Source organism: Cyrtonyx montezumae, unplaced genomic scaffold, assembly GCF_038088225.1.
Source record: "Cyrtonyx montezumae isolate F1298 unplaced genomic scaffold, pur_monq_1.0 scaffold_8, whole genome shotgun sequence".
NCBI lineage: Eukaryota > Metazoa > Chordata > Aves > Galliformes > Odontophoridae > Cyrtonyx > Cyrtonyx montezumae.
Window position 1 is genome coordinate 79,215,699 of NW_027072089.1, and position 20,140 is coordinate 79,235,838.

The 20,140-nt window shown below is 40.7% G+C and overlaps 1 protein-coding gene across 1 annotated transcript in view; it reads left to right on the top strand.

The window, feature by feature from the left end:
* The first annotated feature begins 5,431 nt into the window (after positions 1-5,431).
* CDYL (chromodomain Y like) overlaps positions 5,432-20,140 on the top strand; it is a 102,089-nt gene continuing 87,380 nt past the window's right edge. Inside the window, exon 1 of the mRNA XM_065753415.1 lies at positions 5,432-5,954. Coding sequence (XP_065609487.1) covers positions 5,931-5,954 — 24 coding nt within the window. The 5' untranslated portion in view covers positions 5,432-5,930. The remainder of the gene's footprint in view (positions 5,955-20,140) is intronic.

Genomic DNA, 20,140 nt, shown 5'->3' on the forward strand with positions numbered 1-20,140 from the left:
TTAAAGCTGTATTTTGTCATGAGAAAATAAATTACAGATTCCAGAGAAAATGAAAGAATTAGTATCTTTTAAGCATGGAACCTACATTTACATCAGTTCTCAACATACTACTTAGCTTACGGCATCCATTTTCAAATATTTAAGAGGACATTCTCTAACTAAGAGCACATTCTCTGATTTAATTTTTGGTTGATGTTGTCTTCATAATTATCATTATTTTGACTATGAGAATGAGCAAATCTTTACGACTGATCATCCATTTGAAGAGTTCTGCAAGGACAAAATTAGTCTTCAGTTTCATCCCATGCTCTCTTACCAGCTCAGTTATTAATCTAGGATTTTGTTTTCATAGTTGTTTTACAAATCATTTCGCATCCACACCAGGGGAAGAAAGTAATGTTCCAATGGTAAGTCAGCACCAGTTTGAATAGAACCAAGGCATTCAAGGAAGTAGCTATTTTTATTTTTTTTTCTCTCTGAAGTGAATAACCATGTCTAGTGTCTGCTGGTGACCAATGGGGTAAACTGAAAAGGAGAACAATGCAACTGCACAAGATAATCCTTATTTTAGCTTTGCATTTTGGAGTTTTTAAAGATGATTATTTTGAAACTTGGATAACGCCTGTATATATATCTCTAAAACCTGTAATCAGGGGTCTGTAGCAAACAGATTTACTGGGAATGTGAACAGACTTTAATCTCATCTCCTCTACTATTGACTGTATGGCTCCCATAGCTAGGGCTATGTCTGTCCCTCTGTAATGATAGAAGGTGCTGTATTTGTAATTCCAAAGTTGTGCATTGCAGAACTAGAAAGGCAGGTAGTGAAAGAGGCAGGGAGGAGCAGAAAGAGAAAAGCACCTAGAGAGAAAAAAAGAAAAAGAAAAGATGCATTTTAACATAGGAGATTTGGTGTTACTTCTGTCACAAACCTTCCATTTGATACTAAGCAAGACATTTAAAACATAGTAATCACAAATGCCTTTGATATGTATAATTGGAGACTCAACTCAAGATGTTGAGTACCAGTCTGGAGTCGCAGAAGTATTTAGTATTTACATTGGGAACTTATTTCAATAAGTATTACATTTTTAACATATAAAGCACAATGTTGTCTTAGACACTTATATACATCCAGGCTTCTTTAATGGACCGGAAGAAATCAGTGCACACCTCTGACAATTTTGACTTTAATTTCATGTGTCAGCTCCATATGATACAATAACAATACAAACTCATTTCATGGGTAGATTGTGAAGAAAAAAAATATTCACAAAAATTATTATATCATTTAAGTTCACAAGGAAACAGTGGAACATTTGCTAATATTCCAGAAAGCAAGGATTGGTGGAAAGAAACTACACCCTTATCTGTAAAGATATGGTGATGAAAGTCCACAAAATTTACCAATGATCTATTACTGTGTGATTAACATTCATTTCTTCAGTTATTGAAATATGATTATGTTACTGTCTTAATCTAATTGAGAAGTCAATGCTAACAGATCAACAAAAATTACTTCTTCATAGTTTAGACAGTAAGGAGGTTCTCTTCCAGACTTTCATTTTAGAAATCATAGCAGCCATTCCTTCAGGTGATTGTGTTCTTTACATTGTGTCACAGAATAAAGATACAGTTTGTAATAAACATGTTGAGTAGCCTTTTGTTTTGTTTTTCTTTTTCTTTTTCCTTCCTTTTTTTCCTTCCTTTTTTTTTCTTTTTCCTTTTTTTTTTGTTTGTTTTTCCTTTTTTCCTTAGCATTCCCAATTGTTTATTTTCACTTAAACACCCCAGAGCACTTAAAAGACAAGAGAAAGAGGCAGAGATGAGGAATAAGTGCACAAAAGAGCAATAGGAATTTCAGAGATGATCTAAGAACAAAGATGAGCCACATCTTAGGAGTCATAAGACAAAAGAAAAAGAAAAAAAAAAAAGCTATAGGACAAATACAGACAGGAACAAAATATGAAAGTAAATCTGTTAGAGACAAAAGGATATGGTATATTTTATATGTACTCTATCAACATCATTTCATCAGTACAGAATTTTATATTACCCAATCATCTCAGAAAAAAAAAAAAACTTCCAGTCAATAAAACTTCAGCCAATATATTCATTGAGATTTAGAGTGCAATTCTTCTGGCCAGACATAAGCATCTACTTAGGATGAGACAAAGCATGCCATTAGTTCTATTGAGTATGCTAGCTAGCTTTTCATTGACTAGGATGAGACACACACTCACTGGGAACAGCCCAGCCTAAGACCACAAAGGAACTGGAGTATATCTCCTATGAGGAGAGGCTTAGAGAGTTGGAACAGTTCAGCCTGGAGAAGAGGAGTCTCAACAACATGTATAGATAACTGAAGGGAGGATGCAATGAAGATGGGCAACAACCTGCTCTACATGTTCCAGCTAGAGCAGGGGTTGGACCAGATGGCCTCCAGAGGTTCTTCCCAACCAACTGTTCTATGATTTTATAATAAGCTTTGATCAGATATTAGTTCCTACAGGGTAGACCATCACATTTAACCTTATCTGTCCTGTCTTTTGAAACCCTTCAGCTAATCACTGACTGCATCTCAACTACTTTCATTTCTAAGCCCTACTTCCAAATATAAAAAGTCACCTTGATATCACTAATCACTGATAGTCACCTGAACGTCGAGAGTTATGATCTTGTGAACAAATGTCTGCATATCTAATATGATTGAGATGCCTTGATTATAGCAGATTCTGATGGTGTAGACCCATTCCCTTCTAACACAGACTTCCATGATATTTGCAGTAATATGAATTTTTAGCCAGATACGGTCTTCCATTGTAACAATCTCAAATTCAGCTACTCCACCATCAATTCATATTCTTATAGACATGCCAGTGGTAAGTGGTGACATCAAAATGAAGTTGACCTTTCAAACGAATGTAATTCCATGATCTGTACCATGCCCATATAACAGAACACTCTGCAAAGTAGAACAGCTGTCCTGACTTTCACTCAGACTGTCAAGCCAGCTGTCTACTTCAGACTGGAAGCTCTGTATGTTAACGCTACCTGCATTTTTCCCATTTTCTGGTTCTTATAGAGACTGGATTAACCAAGGTAGTTCCAAGTGCCTCTAAGAACACTAGCTGCTACTTTAAGATTTCCAGCTGGCCTAGATTTTCGCTTTCCTTGGCTGAACAGTTAGTGTACCCCATACAACCTCTCTACTAGACCCATTTCCATGCCATGTTATGTAGCCATTTACGAAGTTGCTACAGAGTTTGGTTTTAACAACTGAAACATTGTTTTAAAAACAGTAACAATAATAAAATTGTCAAGTGCTTCCTGGATGAGAGAAGAGTGAAGTAAATTAAGAAATAAGATGAGAATGCTGATCTAGACAATTCACCGTACAACCTTCAGACAGCTTGATTTTTATTTTTATTTTTTTTTAGATAAAGCAAGATGAGAACAAGCTATTGTGAAACTTACTGTAACAAAATCCAACTGCTTAACTTTGACACCAGCCACAGAACTTGTTACCTTTCAGATGCTTGAACCATGGCAGCATCATCTCTTATTTTCAAGCAGTAATATAAATCTACAAGGACAAAAGCTTAGAATAGGAGGCACAGAAGAATTAATGACATTGCACGCAATGAATGTGTGTGAAAGAAGGACTTCCTTCACTGAAGACAAAATGAGGAGGATGGTTGAAACATTAAAAATTAGTAATAACTCTGAGCTTTCATTGTTTCCTTTAAGTACTAAAAATAGAGCAGTAGTGATTAACTGTATTTCTTTTTTTTTGTAATCAAGAAGAACAAAATGCCTAAGATCTGGTGACTTCAATGGTAAAACCCTTAGGAAAAAAAAAAAAAAAAAGAAGTAAGATGAACTTTCTGTCTTCTATTCTTATGCCTTGCAAGCAAAATAATGTCTTCAGCAACCACTGCTGCCATCTCTTTGCCAAAACATGAGCACAAATTACCTTAAAAAGTTGTCCTTCAAAAGATGAGTACAACAATGATGGTATGCTGAGTACAGCTCAGAAAGGATTCAGAACACATCCCAGGAACTGTGAGTAAGTACTTAGCTCAAGGTGACACCTAGTCTAAGCCCAACTATTGAAGACCTCAAGAAGTTATTTAAAGTCAGTTCAGCTCTAAAGTTCCCACAGACTAGTTAGGAAATTACAGAAGTATGAAAGGTGACAGGTATTTTATTTATGTAAATAGTGTCTATTTGGCAGTCCAGCATCAGATACAACTTTCAGACATCTAGAAGAACACTGACCTGGTGGAAGCAAACAATGTGCCATAAGAATGGACAGGTAAACCACGTCTGCTAAAAGAGTTTCCTTCTGTATAAATTATCCTAATCTCACAAACAGATCAACATTTTCTGAATGGACACCTGCTGAACAACAGTCCAAAACTTGTTTATCAAAATAGAATATTGAGGAGCATCTTCATTTTCCAGAAATGCTTTGGAAAGCCTTTGGTGAAAAAAAAAAAAGACAACAAAAACAAGAGGTAACTTGATCAAGACTTGGTTGAGTCAGTGTGTGGGTTGACCACACAAATGTGATGAACTCTGCTTTAACTTGTGCTGTTCTGCAGTGGAGTAAGGCTTCCTGGGGGGTAAGAAACACCTGAATGCCTACATATGGTACAGCTCTTGTCCTGAGCTTCGTCTGACTGGTTTTGTCCCACCCTTCTACCTTTTAAGACCAGAAATGCCACCTTGCAGAATCTGCTCTTGAAGGAGTGACTCTTCACGTCTGACTTGGCACAACAAGGTATACAGTTCATCAAGTCAGCAGTTGACTATAGGGTACCTTCTTTGCGCAGTTCCCCATGGAACACCCCAAATGAGATAGCTGGTGGCAAGTTGCATGGCATAATTATTGCTGACCCCAAGAAAGTCAAGGGCTCGGCAGTCTTCCTTCGACCCTCGTGCCAGCGAGGCCCCACTGGGGCCTTCCCTACTCCACAAACAGCCAGTTGCCAGATGCAAGCCTGGCGCTCTGAATCGGCAACGATCGGTGGGGACCAGCCATTCCCCTCGCCCACTTCCCTTGCGCGTTCGCCACGTCCTTGGCTCAGACCTTCTGCCAACTCGCTTCGGGCTGGAAAACGCACGGGGACACTCGCCCCGGGCTGGGCCCAGCGGGCGGCGGGGGGTCGGAGCGGGGCGGGCGGCTCGCAACTCCGCGGCCGTCCCGCAGCGGCGGGCAGCGGCCCCGCGGACGGCCGCTCCGCGTCCCCATCCCGCCCGCGGCCCCGGCCGGGCGGACAATGGGAGATCAAAGCGCGGGGAGGAGGAGGAGGATGGTGGTGCTGGGGGCGGCGGGAGCCGGGGCGGAGTGGTTACGTGTGGCGCTCTCTCTGCGCTCGATTAGTGTTCCTGGGGAGGGAGCGAGCGAGCCGGCCGGGGACAGCGGGGTGGGGGTGCGGGGCGCGCCGCCGTGTGCGCGCCCGCCCGCCCCGCGTGTGCGCGCCCGGGTGTGTGTGAGCGCGCGTGTGTGCGTGCGTGCCCGCCCGGCGGGGTGCGCGAGGGGGAGAGCGCGAGGGCGAGCGGGGAGCGAGCGAGTTGCGCAGCTGCGGTGCGCACAGCCCCGCCGCCAGCAGCAGCAGCAGCAGCAGCAGCAGCACCTCAGCGGCACGGAGCGAGCGGAGCTGCTAGCTGCGCTGGAGAGAGACGCGCAGGGAGGAGGAGGAGGAGGAGGAGGAGGAGGAGGAGGAGGAAGAAGGAAAAGAAGAAGAAGAAGAAGAAGAAGAAGAAGAAGAGGAGCAGCGGGAGGAGAGGAGCAGCAGGAGGAGGAGGAGGAGAGCGACGGAGAAGACGGGGGAGGAGGAGGGAGAAGAGGAGGCCACACGGACACCAACTGGAACAAAGTATTTCCAAACCAGCACCCAACTCCACCTTGTGAGGCTCCCAGCATGGCTTCCGAGGAACTCTACGAGGTAACAGCCCCCGGGCGTCCGCCCTGCCCCCGGCCCCGCCGGCCACCCCGCCCCGCCCGCTGCTCCGGGGGGACGCGGCGCTCCGATCTCCCCCGTCCGCCGGGGCCCCGTCCGCCGCCGGCCCCCCGCCCTGCTCCCCTCCCCGGTTCCGCCGGGGGAGGACGGAAATGTGAGCGAACGGAGGAGACGACGAAGTGCTGCCCGTGGCCTGCGCTTTCCACCCCCCCCCCCCCCCCGCGGCACGCAGCCGCCCGCACGGCACTTCGGCCCGGCGGCAGCGGGGAGGGAGCGCCCTGACAGCCCCCCGGGCAGCGCGCCGCGCCGTGCCGAGTTCTCGCCGTGAGCCGGGCGGGGGGTGGGGGGGGTGCGGGGTGATCGGCCCCGATCCGTCTCCGTCCCGGAGTCCCGTGCCACCATCGTGCGCCGCCGCCGTGCGAAACGCCGCGATGAGAAGTCGGGGCGGTGCGGGGAGCGGGGGCTCCGCACACCATCCCCCTCCCGCCGGCGTTGGGAGACACGGGAGGGTGCGACTTCGAATTTCCTGTCCCGAGTATGTCAATTTCACATCCTTGCCCTTAATTGAAAAGCATGATGGTCCTCTTGGATTTAACTTCCTTGTTTTCATTTTTGCAAGAAGTCATCCCTGGGAGTGAGATGAGGTTGTCGTTTTCTTGTCTTTCGGTTGAATAAGTAGTCTTCCACCGAACAAAAATGCTTTTATCTGGTGGGTAATAGGCATCTCGGCAGCGCTCGGTGAAAAATATTTATGTCCATGGGCTGGAATGCTAAGGTCAGAGCAGCCGGCTGGCCTTCAGGACATTTGACAGAAGGCGATCGCTTGCTGTGCTGGTGGTGCGCGCATCTCTCGCCGGTGGGATTGCACCCTGGTGTTGAGGTGGAAGGCTCCCCTTGTGGGATCGTGTTCTAAGCGAGTTGAGTGCCAAGTGGAGGTGCTGAACTGATGGACGGGAAGACTGGAGGCCTATGTTCACAAGGCTGATAGATCGTGGCTAATTGCTTTGGCAAGTTTCCCCACCCTCATTGCATGGCTTAAGCCACTCTTGAAGGGATGATCCCTGGAAGTAGGTGAGAAATTGAGAAGTCGCTCTCCTTAGAGAAAAATTAGCCCAGGTTTGCTTTGACTTCAGGAAAAGTTCTGTCAGGGTGGAAGAACTGGGCCTGTAGACCCTGTTGTGGCCATTACCTGAATGTTGTGTCTTTTTGGATTGTTCAATGACTGACAATGGGTTGTTGGCTTTGATAGGCAGAAGAATGACCAGGAAAACTTTGTTAGACATTGGGATGAAGTTAACTGTGACCGCTGCTTATTCTGCTTTGTTGACTCATGTCATGTTGGAAGTGTTGGCTTGTGTGGAAGACTTCAGTAGGCCGTTGACCATGGTCATACTTGCTAGGCAGGCTAGGTGCTCTGTTCCTTTGGCAAAAGCCTGTTTTTCAAAACACCTGAGGTGATGAACTACTCTTTTTAATTTTAAAATCTGCCACATCGTTTCACTGTGTAAGTGCAAAGTTTATTTGAGGTGCTCAAATTGTTGCTGCTTTTGGACTTGCATGTGGTCAAGTTGTCTCCTGCATTTTTTTTTTCTAAATTGTTGATCTTTTTTTATAAGTTTTATGTTGTAATATAATATACAGAGCCATCAGAAATCATATATAATTTCGATATACTGAATACTAACTTGGGAAGTATATAACTGCAAATTGACCTGAAATGTTGAACATTATGTAACTTAAACCTTATATGAACTAATATGTATGAGTGACTGTTTCATGGATATTTTCTTTGTAATTAATGCAATATGATGTTCTTTTAGTCTGGTTATTGAAGCTTAGTGCAATTTGTTTTATTTCTATTTTTACTTCTGAATCTTGATTGTGTGTCTTGAACATAAAAAATAAATAAATAAAAACAGTTATCATCTATTTGAGATAATTAGGCTAAGTATGAATGACAACTACAGTTGATATGTGTTATGGTTCTTCAAAACTGTGAGAAATCATCTTATAACCAATAAAAATGAAGGCAAGTACCTTTTAAAAAAATAGTATCAGTGTAAAAAAATTGTGGATTAGTTGTTTGTGGGATGATTTTTACTTCTACTGTGGGTATAATCTCTGGAGAGAGGGAGCTTAACTGTAGGCCAGTGATTGGGAATTGAAAGATAGAAACATGGAGGTGTTCTCGCAGACTGAAAGAGTGGCTTTGTTGGGCTGACTGTACATCCTGCATGTTTGTTTCTCAGCTTTCTCAGGATTTTGGTAGTGATGACCAGATACTTATTTTGAGGGGAAGGTGGAGACAATGTGAAGCATGTATCGAAAAGCATTGAAGAGGCTGTCTTTTCTGGGTGGAAAATGAAACTCTTAGTAATCTTGCCAACCTCTATGGGTGAGGCTGAGAACATAGTTCTTCTGTTTCTAAGTTTGAGTTTTCAAGTGACGACATGTTGGTGAGGTGGACAGATTCAGAAGAACTGGTGATCTAGACAGCTAAAGGAAAATATAAACAAAAGTGCTGTTTTTTTTTCTTTTTTTTTTCTTTTTTTCTTTTCTCTTTTTTCCCCCCTTTTTCTCAATTTCTGTGTCAGTAGGCACATGTTAGGACATCTTTCTTCATCCGTGCTTTCTATGTTTCTGTACTTATTGAGAAGTCCTATATACATGGGCAAATGCTAGGTCTACTTTCTTGTACATTGTGACAAGTTCACTTTATTGTCTGGTTCCTCACCTGTTGCAAGGTTGTTTCTTGTTCTCATAGTCTTCCCTGGAGTACTTAGAAGTACAATACCCACACCACGTAGGTGGTTCATCTGGAAAGCAGCTGCAGTTGTGCTGCCTCAGCAGTCATATCACTTGACCTTCTCTGGCAGACCCTTGCTATCACATCTGGGATTAAAGTCAGCCTGAATTGTGGTTGGCATGATGGATTTGTTTGATGAAATGTGGAAGTGATCCCATGAAGGTACTTACCATGACAGCTGTGCATCAGCCAGCAGGTCAGAAGCACTGGTGGTAGTACTTAAGCACACAGTGTTAAAGCTGTGCTGAGTTTGGCAGAGTATCTTCTAAAACTCAATAATTTCTTTACTAACGACAGAGGAAATGTACTAAAATTCTCTGCCTGTTGGAGATTTTATCTTAGCAAACAACCAAGTGTTTCCATCTTTCCTCTAGGTATAGCTCCTGCAGTTGATGGTGTATATATATATATGGTCCACTGGATCGATCCATTTGAGTGGCTGTAGTTAGACCTGAGCTGCTATTGCTGTTCAGATGAAAACATTCCTTTCAGGGTTTACCAGGAAGCAAGTGAAGCAGTTTGTGTAAACTTGGCAACTGTGTGTGTCCTTTAATGTTTTCTTCACTATGTGTTTTACCTTGACATTGCCCATAAACCTAGCATTTTCAGGTGATTTCATCAACATCTATTAAAACATTAAAGATGAACATATTTAAGTGCTGCGGTCCTATTATTATTATTATTACTATTTATTATTATTATTTTATAGAATGGATATGGTCTTTTTTTTTTTTTAATTCTTCAAGTGTCATGCTAAATGCATATGCTTTTTTGTATCCCATTGTCTTGTGTTCTCAAGGCGACGTTTCCCTTCAGATGATGATTTGGTGTTTTTGTTTTTATTTTTAGAAGTAAACCCTTTGACATTAAATTCTACAGAGACAGTGAAATTACAAACTGAAACCCATCTCTGGTGCACCTGACCAAAGTCCCGTGGCCCTGCTTTAGTCTGTAGGTCAAGTCTGACCACCTAATAATAATGTATTCTACAAAAATTAAAACTTCTTTTATGCAACAAGTGAAAAATAAAATAAAATAAAATACCTTCTGACACCATGGGCTGTTTTTCAGCTACTGTACTACTTTCTGTAATGGCAGAATGTAAAAAACTGAAGGAGAAATGCTGTCACTTAGTTGAAAATTGGTTCCTGAATAGAAATTATTGATTTAAAAGTGAAGTTTGTATCACAGCCCTAGTTACACTATAGTCATGCTTTGTGGGCTTTTACTGTAAAGTTTTCAGCAGTTGTTCTGCAAAAGTTAGCTGAAAGGTTGGATCTTCTATTGTCTACAGTCTGCAACTTGTAATTTTATGTGGATATTTGATGAAGAACAGGTATTAACACAAAATCGAGACTGCACTTTTGGGCTATAGCAATTGTTTTCCCATTAAAATGGGTTGTTTTTATTCAACCTGTTTTGCAGGAAGTTCAAATTATCTTGGGACCGATCTTCTGCTTCTTGTTTCTTCTGTGCCAATTCCTAAGATGTTGGCTAAACATCAGTGACATTTCTTCATAAAGGGGATCTTACAGTTGGTGTGCTGTGGTGACTGAACTGTTCGGGTTTTGTTTTGACAAAGCACTGTGTGAAAGGTATCACTTGTTTCAGAATGGGTGAAAGAGTAAGAGAGATTTGCTTGACTATGCAAGTGCAAAGTGCTGCTTTTGGGACAAACCTACATATGAGTACAGACCTCAAGAAGAACTCCCTGAGTAGCCCTGACAAGAAGGACTTGGGGGTCCTGGTGGATGAAAAGCTGGACATGAGCCAGCAGTGTGCATGCAGCCTGGAAGGCCAAAAGATTTTGGGCTGCATCAGAAAAGAGATGACCAGCAGGGAGAGGGAGGGGATTGTCCCCTTCTGCTCTGCCCTTGTGCAGGCTCATCTGGAGTACTGCATCCCAGCTCAGGAAGCATGTGGAGCTGTTGGAGTGGGTCCAGAGGACAGCCCTGAAGATGATCAAAGGGCTGCAACACCTCTCCTATGAGCACAGGCTGAAGGAGCTGCACTTGTTCAATCTGGAGAAGAAAAGGATCCTAGGAGACCTCATTGTGGCTTTACAGTGTATATGGGAAGCTGATAAGATAGATTGAAAGACTTCTTCAGAAGAAGTTTTAAACTGGAAGATGGTAGATTTAAATCAGATGTAAGAAAGAAGTTTTTTACATTAAGGGTAATGAGACACTGCAGAAAAGTTACAGGGAAGTTGTGGTTGCCCCATCTCTTGAAGTATTTAAGGCCAGGTTGGGTGGGAGTTCTGGAAGTGGGAGGTGTCCTTGCCAATGCTGGGAAGCTGGAACTAGGTGAGCTTGAAGGTCCCTTCCAATCCAAACTGTTCTGTGACCCTCAGCAGGAGTAGAAACTGTACTTCTAATTTAGAGTTGAGGTTTAGCTGTTGATCCCCTTCGGGGAATGTCACTCTTTTAAAATAGAGAGCTAATGCAAGAGAACAGAATCACCACTTAACTCTTTTCCATGTCCCTTGCTACACTGTCTTTCACCAGTTTGAGACATCTCTTATAATTCGTCCCAGAGCTCTAGACAGACCTCAGGAGTCCTCAGTGCCCCTCCTTCCGCTGCTGCCTGGGAAGTGCCCAAGCTCCAACTCCTTCAGTACATCATGCCCTCTGTTGTGTTGCTGGCCTTGCAAGTCTGTGGTAGCTGCTCCAAATACTCAAAGGAGTTAAATTCTGTCTGTGTCTGCAATCCTGTGTAGAATTGCAAACGATTCACTGAAAATAAGTGGTTGTTTTAATGTACAGAACTGTTCTGTACATGCATGTATATCTAATATGCATGTACATTATGAAAACATATTTTATTTCTTAATGTTTTGGGCCAATCAAAGATGTTGGCAAATGTGGTACCAGTTACACTTAAGAGTTATGGAACAATTATTTCCAACTTCAAGTCTATAATGTCACAGTAGCTTGCTACCAGTATGCCTGCACTCAGTACTTCTCAAATAAGGATAAATTATTGGGCACAAAGAACTTAACGAGACACATTACAGTCTCTTGTTCTTCAGGAAGCTTGGTGTAGCTGGAACAGCAGCAGTGATGCAGTATTTCTCTTTTGACTTCTCAGTAGGTACAGCTTAATTTATTCCTGATTATTCCTGACCATTGCAGTGTGCTCTGACCTGTGCCAAGCCATGGGAAAAACAAGTTACTAACAGTTATGGTTTCATTTCTATCTATGAAATATTCCTTGCTTGCAAAGATTGTATTTGATACAAAGCTTTGGCAGCCAGAACAACTTCTTAAATATGTGATAGCTGGATGTGTAGATCTGCTAGATATAACTGATATACAGATCTATAATACCGCTCATAATGAACTCCCAATCTGGTGTCGCTGGATGATGTGTTATTTTTGGTTATCTGATGGAAGTACATACATATTGTATTTGTAAAGTCAAAAGAAGCATGTAAATCCCATTAAATTCTGTGCCTTTGAGGTTTGGGATGGCTGGATGACATGTGATAACATTACACATCAATAAGTGCAGAATAGTTGGGGATTTTTTTGTTCATCTTTGAGTAAAATGTTGATAATTTTCATACTGACTAGTGAGCTTTCTCTGACCATATATTCTTAATCTAGAGACTATCTTAAAAATGAGAGCCTTATATTCTTCAGTATCAAGTATAGAACCATAAAAGCTCTGCTTGGAGAATATGTTTTTTTTTTTCTCATTTTTGATGGGCTTTCAGTATTTACATACACGAATTTTGTGCTGAGATAGTTTATTTGAAATTGCCTCTGTATTACTTAGAGGAAAGGAAAAGGGGTATGTTACCAGTTCAGTATACTCAAAATGTGAGAACGTTTACCTTTTTAATGAACATCCTCAAAAGGTTTACGCGTGTCCCTTAATGGTAATGTGCTGGAGATTGTTTGCAAGGCATCTACAGATGAGTATACGAACACATACAGGAAGAAAAAAAAAAATGGAAAAAAAGAAAGAACAATAACAGCAACAAAAAAAGCAACAACAAACTATAACTTTTCATTTAAAAAAAAAGATTTTAAATGGCGTTAGCTACTTTGCTTGCATTAGAATGTTCGATTAAGTGACTGTTTACTAAGTGCTTATTTACTATATATTTGTTTTTTTTAAGTAATGAAACAAAGTAATTACACTAGGCTTTATATGATTCTTCAGTGAGGCTGCACAGTTTACAATCACACTGCATAAAATAAATTAGTGCAGCTCTGATCAGATCTTGCTTCTTGACCACATTTTGTCTGATGACTTATTCTTTTCTCTCTCTATTTTTTTTAGTGGGGAAAGATAAATGTGTGTTTTAAGTGGCCTAACCACATTTATAGTTGTGCCTCTCCAAACTGTTCCGCCACCATGGTTTCTGAAAGTTTCACAGCTTCTCAATAAATTTAAGTCTTATGTTTGGTTTGTAATCTCAGAAAAAGTTTGGATGTATGTTTCACAAATATGTATGCAGAGAAACACTAAGGTACATTTTTACTTGTTGAAATGAATATGACTCAGCTATAAAATACTTCCCTGACGCTGTGGTGCAATGGATGTTTTATTTAGTAGATATTTAAAAGCCTATGGTTTTTGAAGTTCTTTCCATAAAACACAATTACTAAGTGAAACATCACCTGTATGTTGATTACACTTGAATGTAGATTTACTAAGAGTTCAAAATGATTCCAAGTAACTTTAGGAAAATTAGCTGCATTATAGTTTGGCTGGTTGCTACCTCAGACTTGTTAGTTCTATTTAATTTTAGCACCTGACTTTTCTCAGTTGTACATATAGAATATAGCTTGTTCCAGCATGGTGTGACTCTTCAGTCATATTTTACTGGCTAGGTCATGTACAAGGTTAAAACTAACAGACCTGGAACTGTGTCTTTAAGAAATTACGAGAATGTAAGACTATATTCATCGTCACAACAGAATTGCCCAATTCAGCATGCTGATGCTTATCACTACTAGCCAGTAATTTCTTGCAGTAGAAGGGAAAAATGGGGAACTTGGCACAGTGGTAATCATTGGGAGCCTTTTTGGTTGGTTTTCTTAGGGCCAAGAGAGATTTCAGCCATGGATCCTAGAACTTGGGCAATGTAAACCAAGGTCTCCAGGTGTCTGGAACCATGTTGATGCCCTGCACACATCGGCCAAGGGCTGCTGCAAGATTCCAGGGTGGGCAGGCACCCCTGAGGGAAGATCACTGCCTTGCACATCAGTCATTTCTGACGGTGTCAGTAGGATGTGTGATAAGCAGAAGCATTGCCAGATCTTTCATCTTCTGTGTCAAGCTAAACTTACGTACCCTTCCCTTCAGACTTCACTTCTAAACACTCTTTGGGATCTTGTTCAACTGGTGGAGTTTAAGTACAAGCCTTATCTGAGTCATAACCACTAAAAAAGTTTCTGTTAGTAAGCAAAGTAGTAATTTGAACCTAAGGTTTCAAGAAGAGGTTATTATCACATGTGGTCAAGCAAAACAGAAGTACAAACTCTGGATAAAATCTAAAATCAACAGCTGTGTATATTCTAGATACCTGCAGTCTTTGGTAGAGACTTGATATGCATAAGGTCTGTATCCCAAATTAAGGTCTAGATAACTGCTTTATATGAGCATATTCCTATTTAGAGAAGTTAGAGGAATATGGTCATAGAAAGAAACTAATTGTTGTAACAAATATCAGGATTTAATTCCATTATTTGAAATCAATAGTATTTTGTAAGTGTAAACATAAAAGGTTGTATTGGAGTGTAATCATTCTAAAATTCAGAAGATTTGTGGAAAACCCTTCCAAAAGAAGGAAAATCAAATTTTATTTATTTTAGCCATGTAGGCTTTTTGCCTATTAAAGTAATTATTTGGCAGCTCTTAGATGGCTCTTCACCGTTACAGGGCTGAGATGTGCTTGTTTGGGTCACAGATAAGGAACAGATGTGATCTTCAATTAAAAGGGCTTTCAAAGAATTAAGAAACACAAAGACAGTAAAAGCAATGATGTTTTCATCAGACAGAATCTTGAGCTTTTGTTCTTAGTGCACTTTTCTGTGGAATTAGACCATAAAGATATTTAGTTAAAACAAATGTATATAAAGCATGCTACAGTCACTTGAGTGAGCATTTCTAGATGGATGATTTCTAATGTTTTCTGAAGGTGATGCTGTAGATCCTCTTCCTCTGAAAGACTGGACCTCCATAGAAACAACTACCTACCATCTTTTACAGCTGAAGAAATAAATAGATGTCCTAACACTTGCAAGGGCAATGGAAGTTTTAAATTAGTGAAGTTTTAGAGGAGTCAGTCAATTTTCACTTATGATACAGTAAGGTCAGAAGATTCTAAGTTAAAATTTAAACTTAGTGCACACCATTCTGTTCATAGTTTATGTACGTATCCAGAAGAGTTAAAGCCCAACTTACAAAATTCTTTTAAAATTTTCTTATTGTGTGGTTAATATGCCTAGTATGTCTTGGTTTTGTTTCGTTATACAAAAAGTGATGTATTGAGAAGTGGAATAAAGGATACTTGTTTGATACCTATTTTGTTTTAAATCTGAAGAAAAGTGCATGATATAAAGTAATAAAGAAGTCTAGTACTAGTTCAATATAGCATAATCTTTGGGAGCCATAATTTCCAGATAATTAATGTTAGCTGTGTTTTTACCAAATCATTTCTGATCATCCAGGAGTCACAGAATTGTAGGGATTTGAAAGAACCTCTAGAGATTTTCGAGTTCAACCTGCTGCTACAGTAGGTTCCTTAAAGTAGGTTACATAGGAAAATGTCCAGGAAGGTCTTGAATATCTTGAGAGGAGACTCCAAAGCCTCTCTGTGCAGTCTGTTTCAGTGCTGTCGCTCACACAGTAAATAAGTTCTTCCTTGAGTTAGTATGAAACTTCCTGCATTCTTGTTTCTGCCAATTGCCCCTTGTTCTATCACTGAACGCCACTGAAGAGGCCACCACCATGAATTTGACTCCTGCATTTTAGATATTTATAAAAAGTTTTCTCCAGGCTGAACAGCCCCAGATCTCTCAGCCTTTCTTCATACAGATGTTCCAGACCCCTCATCATCTTTGTGTCCCTCTGCTGGACTTGGTCTCTAGGTCTAGGTCTCACTAAATGGAGACACAGCCTTCTGGTGTGTCAGCCACTCCTCCCAGTTTCATATCATCACCAATCCTGCTGATCACAATACCCTGAGCTCCACCAGACAGCCAGTTCTCAATCTACTTCACTGTCCATTCATCTATCCCACACTTCCTAGGGTTCAGTATGAGGATATTCTGGGAAATTCAGTGTGAAATGCCTTGCTGAAGTTAACGTAGACATCATACACTGCTCTCCCATCATCTATCCAGACGGTGATAACATCATAACAGGCTGCCAAATTGGCCCAGCATCATTTCCCCTTGGTGAACCCATGTTGACTACTCCTGATAACTTTCTTTTCTTCCGCTTGCTTGGAGATGACATCCAAAACAATTTTCCATCACCTTCCCATGGACAGCAATGAGGCTGACTGACCTATAGTTGCTCAGTTCTTCCTTGGCCTTTTTGAAGTCTGGGGTGACACTGGCTATCCTCCAGTCTTTGGGCACCTCTCTGTTCTTCATGACCTTTTGAAGATGGTAGAGAGTGGTTCAGCAACCACCTCCACCATCTCCCTCAGCATGCTAGGGTGAAACTCATCAGGATGCATGGATTTATGTGCATTCATTATGCATGAGGGGAAGTCATCCTTCCTCCAGTCTCTAATTTTCCTCAGAAATATGGGATTTCCTAGCGGCAGTCTTGGCAATAAAGTCTGAAGTAAAGAAGGCATTTAGCATCTCTGCCTTCTCTGTGCCCCCTATTACAAGGGCACCCACGTGGTAATAATGATCAGTAACAACAAATAATTTTTCCTGGTGCTGATGGCAAATGAAAGACCTTCATGTTTCAAAAGTTCCATAAACATTTCAGATTCTATTTAATTCTTGTTGCAGGCATCTCATATAAGGGTAGCTGCTTAATTGATTTGTATTTTTTTCTCTCTACCACATTATACTCATCAAATCCCCTGAGATTTGTGCTTATTTATTTAAACTGCTCAGCACTAAAATATTACCTTCTGAATTAGAAATAAATTGTTTTGTTTAAGGATATCTCTTTGAGATGTGACATTGTTAGAATGTTAAATCGTGGAAGAAAGCATACCCATCTTAATTGTATGCAAACAGAGCCGTGCTTCTCTTCATTCTTATCAGTGAAGGCTAAGTAGCAGGATCAGTTGTATTTTATTGGATTTTTTTTTTAGTGCTTATTGAGGTACATCTTGCTTTTAGAACTGTCTATTTATAAGTATCAGTGTCAGTAGTTAAATTTTGCTTATTTGGCATCTCACCTGTTTCAAGGAGCGTTGAATGAGATGATGTTTTGGAAGTTCTCTCTGGCGGCATTAATGACAAAACATTGTAAGAGGATGGGATTACACTAAGTTATTATATTGTTTCTGTTCCCTTGAATATTCCAGCTTGATCCATGTGGCAGATGGAACATTTTTACTGTTGTTCATTTACACCTATTCCTGAGTTTATTTGCCTCTGATAACCCATGTGAAATTATTTGTTATGTTCCAGTTTTCATACCTTCAGATATTGAAAAGCGATGAATGATGGACAGTTGTAGGTTAAGTTACAGTTAAAACAGTGTGAGATACAATTTATCTTCAACAAAGGTGAAGATTGTTGTTATTTATACTTTACTGGCACTGGTCTGTAAAATGTGAAGTTCTGTCTTTATTTCTGAATCTTCTTTGAACATATTCAATATTAATTAAATTATTCCACATTAAAGTAATTTCTCAAGTAATTACAACCAAGTTTATTCTGAAGAATGTAATCGCTTGTACTTGAGCATATATATCTCTAATCAAAGCTATTAGATGTAACAAAACTAAGTACTTGCATACATACAAAATAATTTCCTTCATTATGACATTATTGTTGGCAAGCAAAATAATTATTTTAACCTATACATATGTTTGTCTGTGTGTCTTTGTGTTTCCATTTGTAAAATAATGCTTTATATGGCTCTAATTTTATTTTTCTTCTGCATTCTTGCTTATATTTAAGAAGCTTGAATTGAGATGTGAATAGCAGTGATTAAATTTGGGAAAGAGATTTTAGGGCTTTATGTGCTAAACGAAGTCTTAAAGTATACAGAGATATATCATTTACAATAAGAGGAAGAAGAAAGTCATGGCTGGACTGTGGAACCATGTGATAATTTTTTCTATTCTGCTTTTCACTAAGCAAATGCTCTCTAGCCATAACTCGTCCCTTTTGTCAAATGGTTGAGCTCTGCCTTCCCAGCCTCTTCCCAATAGCTGTTTCTCTCATTTTCAGTCAAACCACAAGATAAAGCTTTTTCCATCTGACTTATTTGAAAAAGTACAATTTCAGACTGGAATCAGTTCTCTACTGATTGTGAAGTACAGATGATTTTTATTTTTCTGAACAAGAAACGGGAACTTTCTTATGGAGTGGAAGAAAGACATATACTGCTAGAACTGCCTTATCTTTTGTAGAAGTTGGCAAAAGGGCAGGCAGGGGCTGTAGGGAGGAAATGTTGGATCTCATCATTAGGACGCCTGAATACTGTCTTGAAAAATGTAATTCTTCCCCTCTATCACAGTTAATGTAGCACTGAGCAGATCACTCACCCTGAGTGTTTCAGAGATGATTGCTAATTGCTCGCCTCCCTGACAAAGTTTGAATCCTTGAGCTAAAATATCAGCAGTATAAAGCATTTTTTTTTTCTTAAAGTAAATATTGTCAGAACATCTTAGAATAAAATAATCTAATTGAGTCATACAGAAAGAACTACACTAAAAGTACAAGTCACAGACAAAGCTCTCTCCCTTTTATGCTTTATTTATTTATTTATTCTGGGGCTAACTGTACAGAGGTATTTAGCTAGCATGCAATGTCATCTTCTATATTCTCTGTTGTCAGTGATAAGAGTCATCCGGCCTTTCAGACCTTACAAATAAATTTCTCTAGAAGGTCATCAGAATAGAAACTTTATCTCCTTTCACTACAGAGGTATAGAAGGGCTAGTCTGGTTCACTTAGTCGGTTCTGCTAAATATGCTTAAATTGCAACCCACGAAGCACTGACCTTTTCTCCCCTACAGTCTTCTGAACCTACTGCAGGACTGTACTCAATGTCTTCATTACAGGCCTTCCCATGGGACTGCAATCTGTGTTAGTAGGTGAATGTTTTAAGGGACTGTGCTGTTGAAGCTGGGTTTAGGCACAGCACTGAGCTATTGTGGCATAAATCAGGGTTTTTTTTACAATAGTTACAGTTATCTGAGTGGTGGATCACGTTGTTTTTTTAAACCATAATTGTACTTTTTCTTTTTTACCTTAAATCTCTAAAGAATTTTGGGTGACAGCACATTATAATTGTCTTCAGCAGCAACTCCTTCCTCAGACATCTCAGCCATTTCTTCCACTGAACCACCACAGAAGCCTGGATATTTGTTAAAAGAGTTGGAAAATTAACTTAGCGTAATTGAACAACAAAAAACTTATCTCCAGAAGTGTTAATTTGGTTGGAACCATTCCTCTGTGTGTTTCAGTGAGTAGCTGCAGAGATATCTTCTGGACAAAGCATGTGTCCAAGGTTGTTAGAGCTGTACAGCCAAGGTAGTGTACACAGAACAGCTTCAGTGAAAGCACCCAGAGAACGGGGGAGGAAATTTACCCATCCTGACAGCTTTTGTGATGATTATTGCATATGTCGCAATCAAAGGGAGATAGAAGAAAAAACTGGATATAGACTGGGGATGGTTGCAGCAGTGACTTTGATCAGTTAAAAAACATCTGTCAAATAACATACTACATTTTAATCTGGGCTAATTTAGTGGGCTGCCTTGTGTTATGACCCCCAGGCTTCAGACAGGGACAGAGCAGGCACTGGGACAAAGAAGCTGAGCTAGATCATCATCTTCAGAGCTGAGAACAAATCTGTTTGGGCCACTTGCACTTCTGTTTTGATACAAACATGGTAAATTCATGCTTGCAACAGTTTGGGATTACAGTTAATTCTCAGTCGTATCATAGAATCACGGAATGTCTTGTGTTCAAAGAGACCTCAAAGCCCACCCAGTCCCAGCCCCATGCCATGGGCGGGGCTGCCCCACCAGCAGCTCAGGCTGCCCAGGACCCCACCCAACCCTGTCTTGAACACCTCCAGGGATGAAGCACCGCAGCTTCTTTGAGCAGCTTATGCCACTGCCTCACTGCCCTTTACACAAAGAATTTCCTCCTAACATCTCACCTAAATCTCCCCTCTTTTAGTTTAAAGCCATTCCC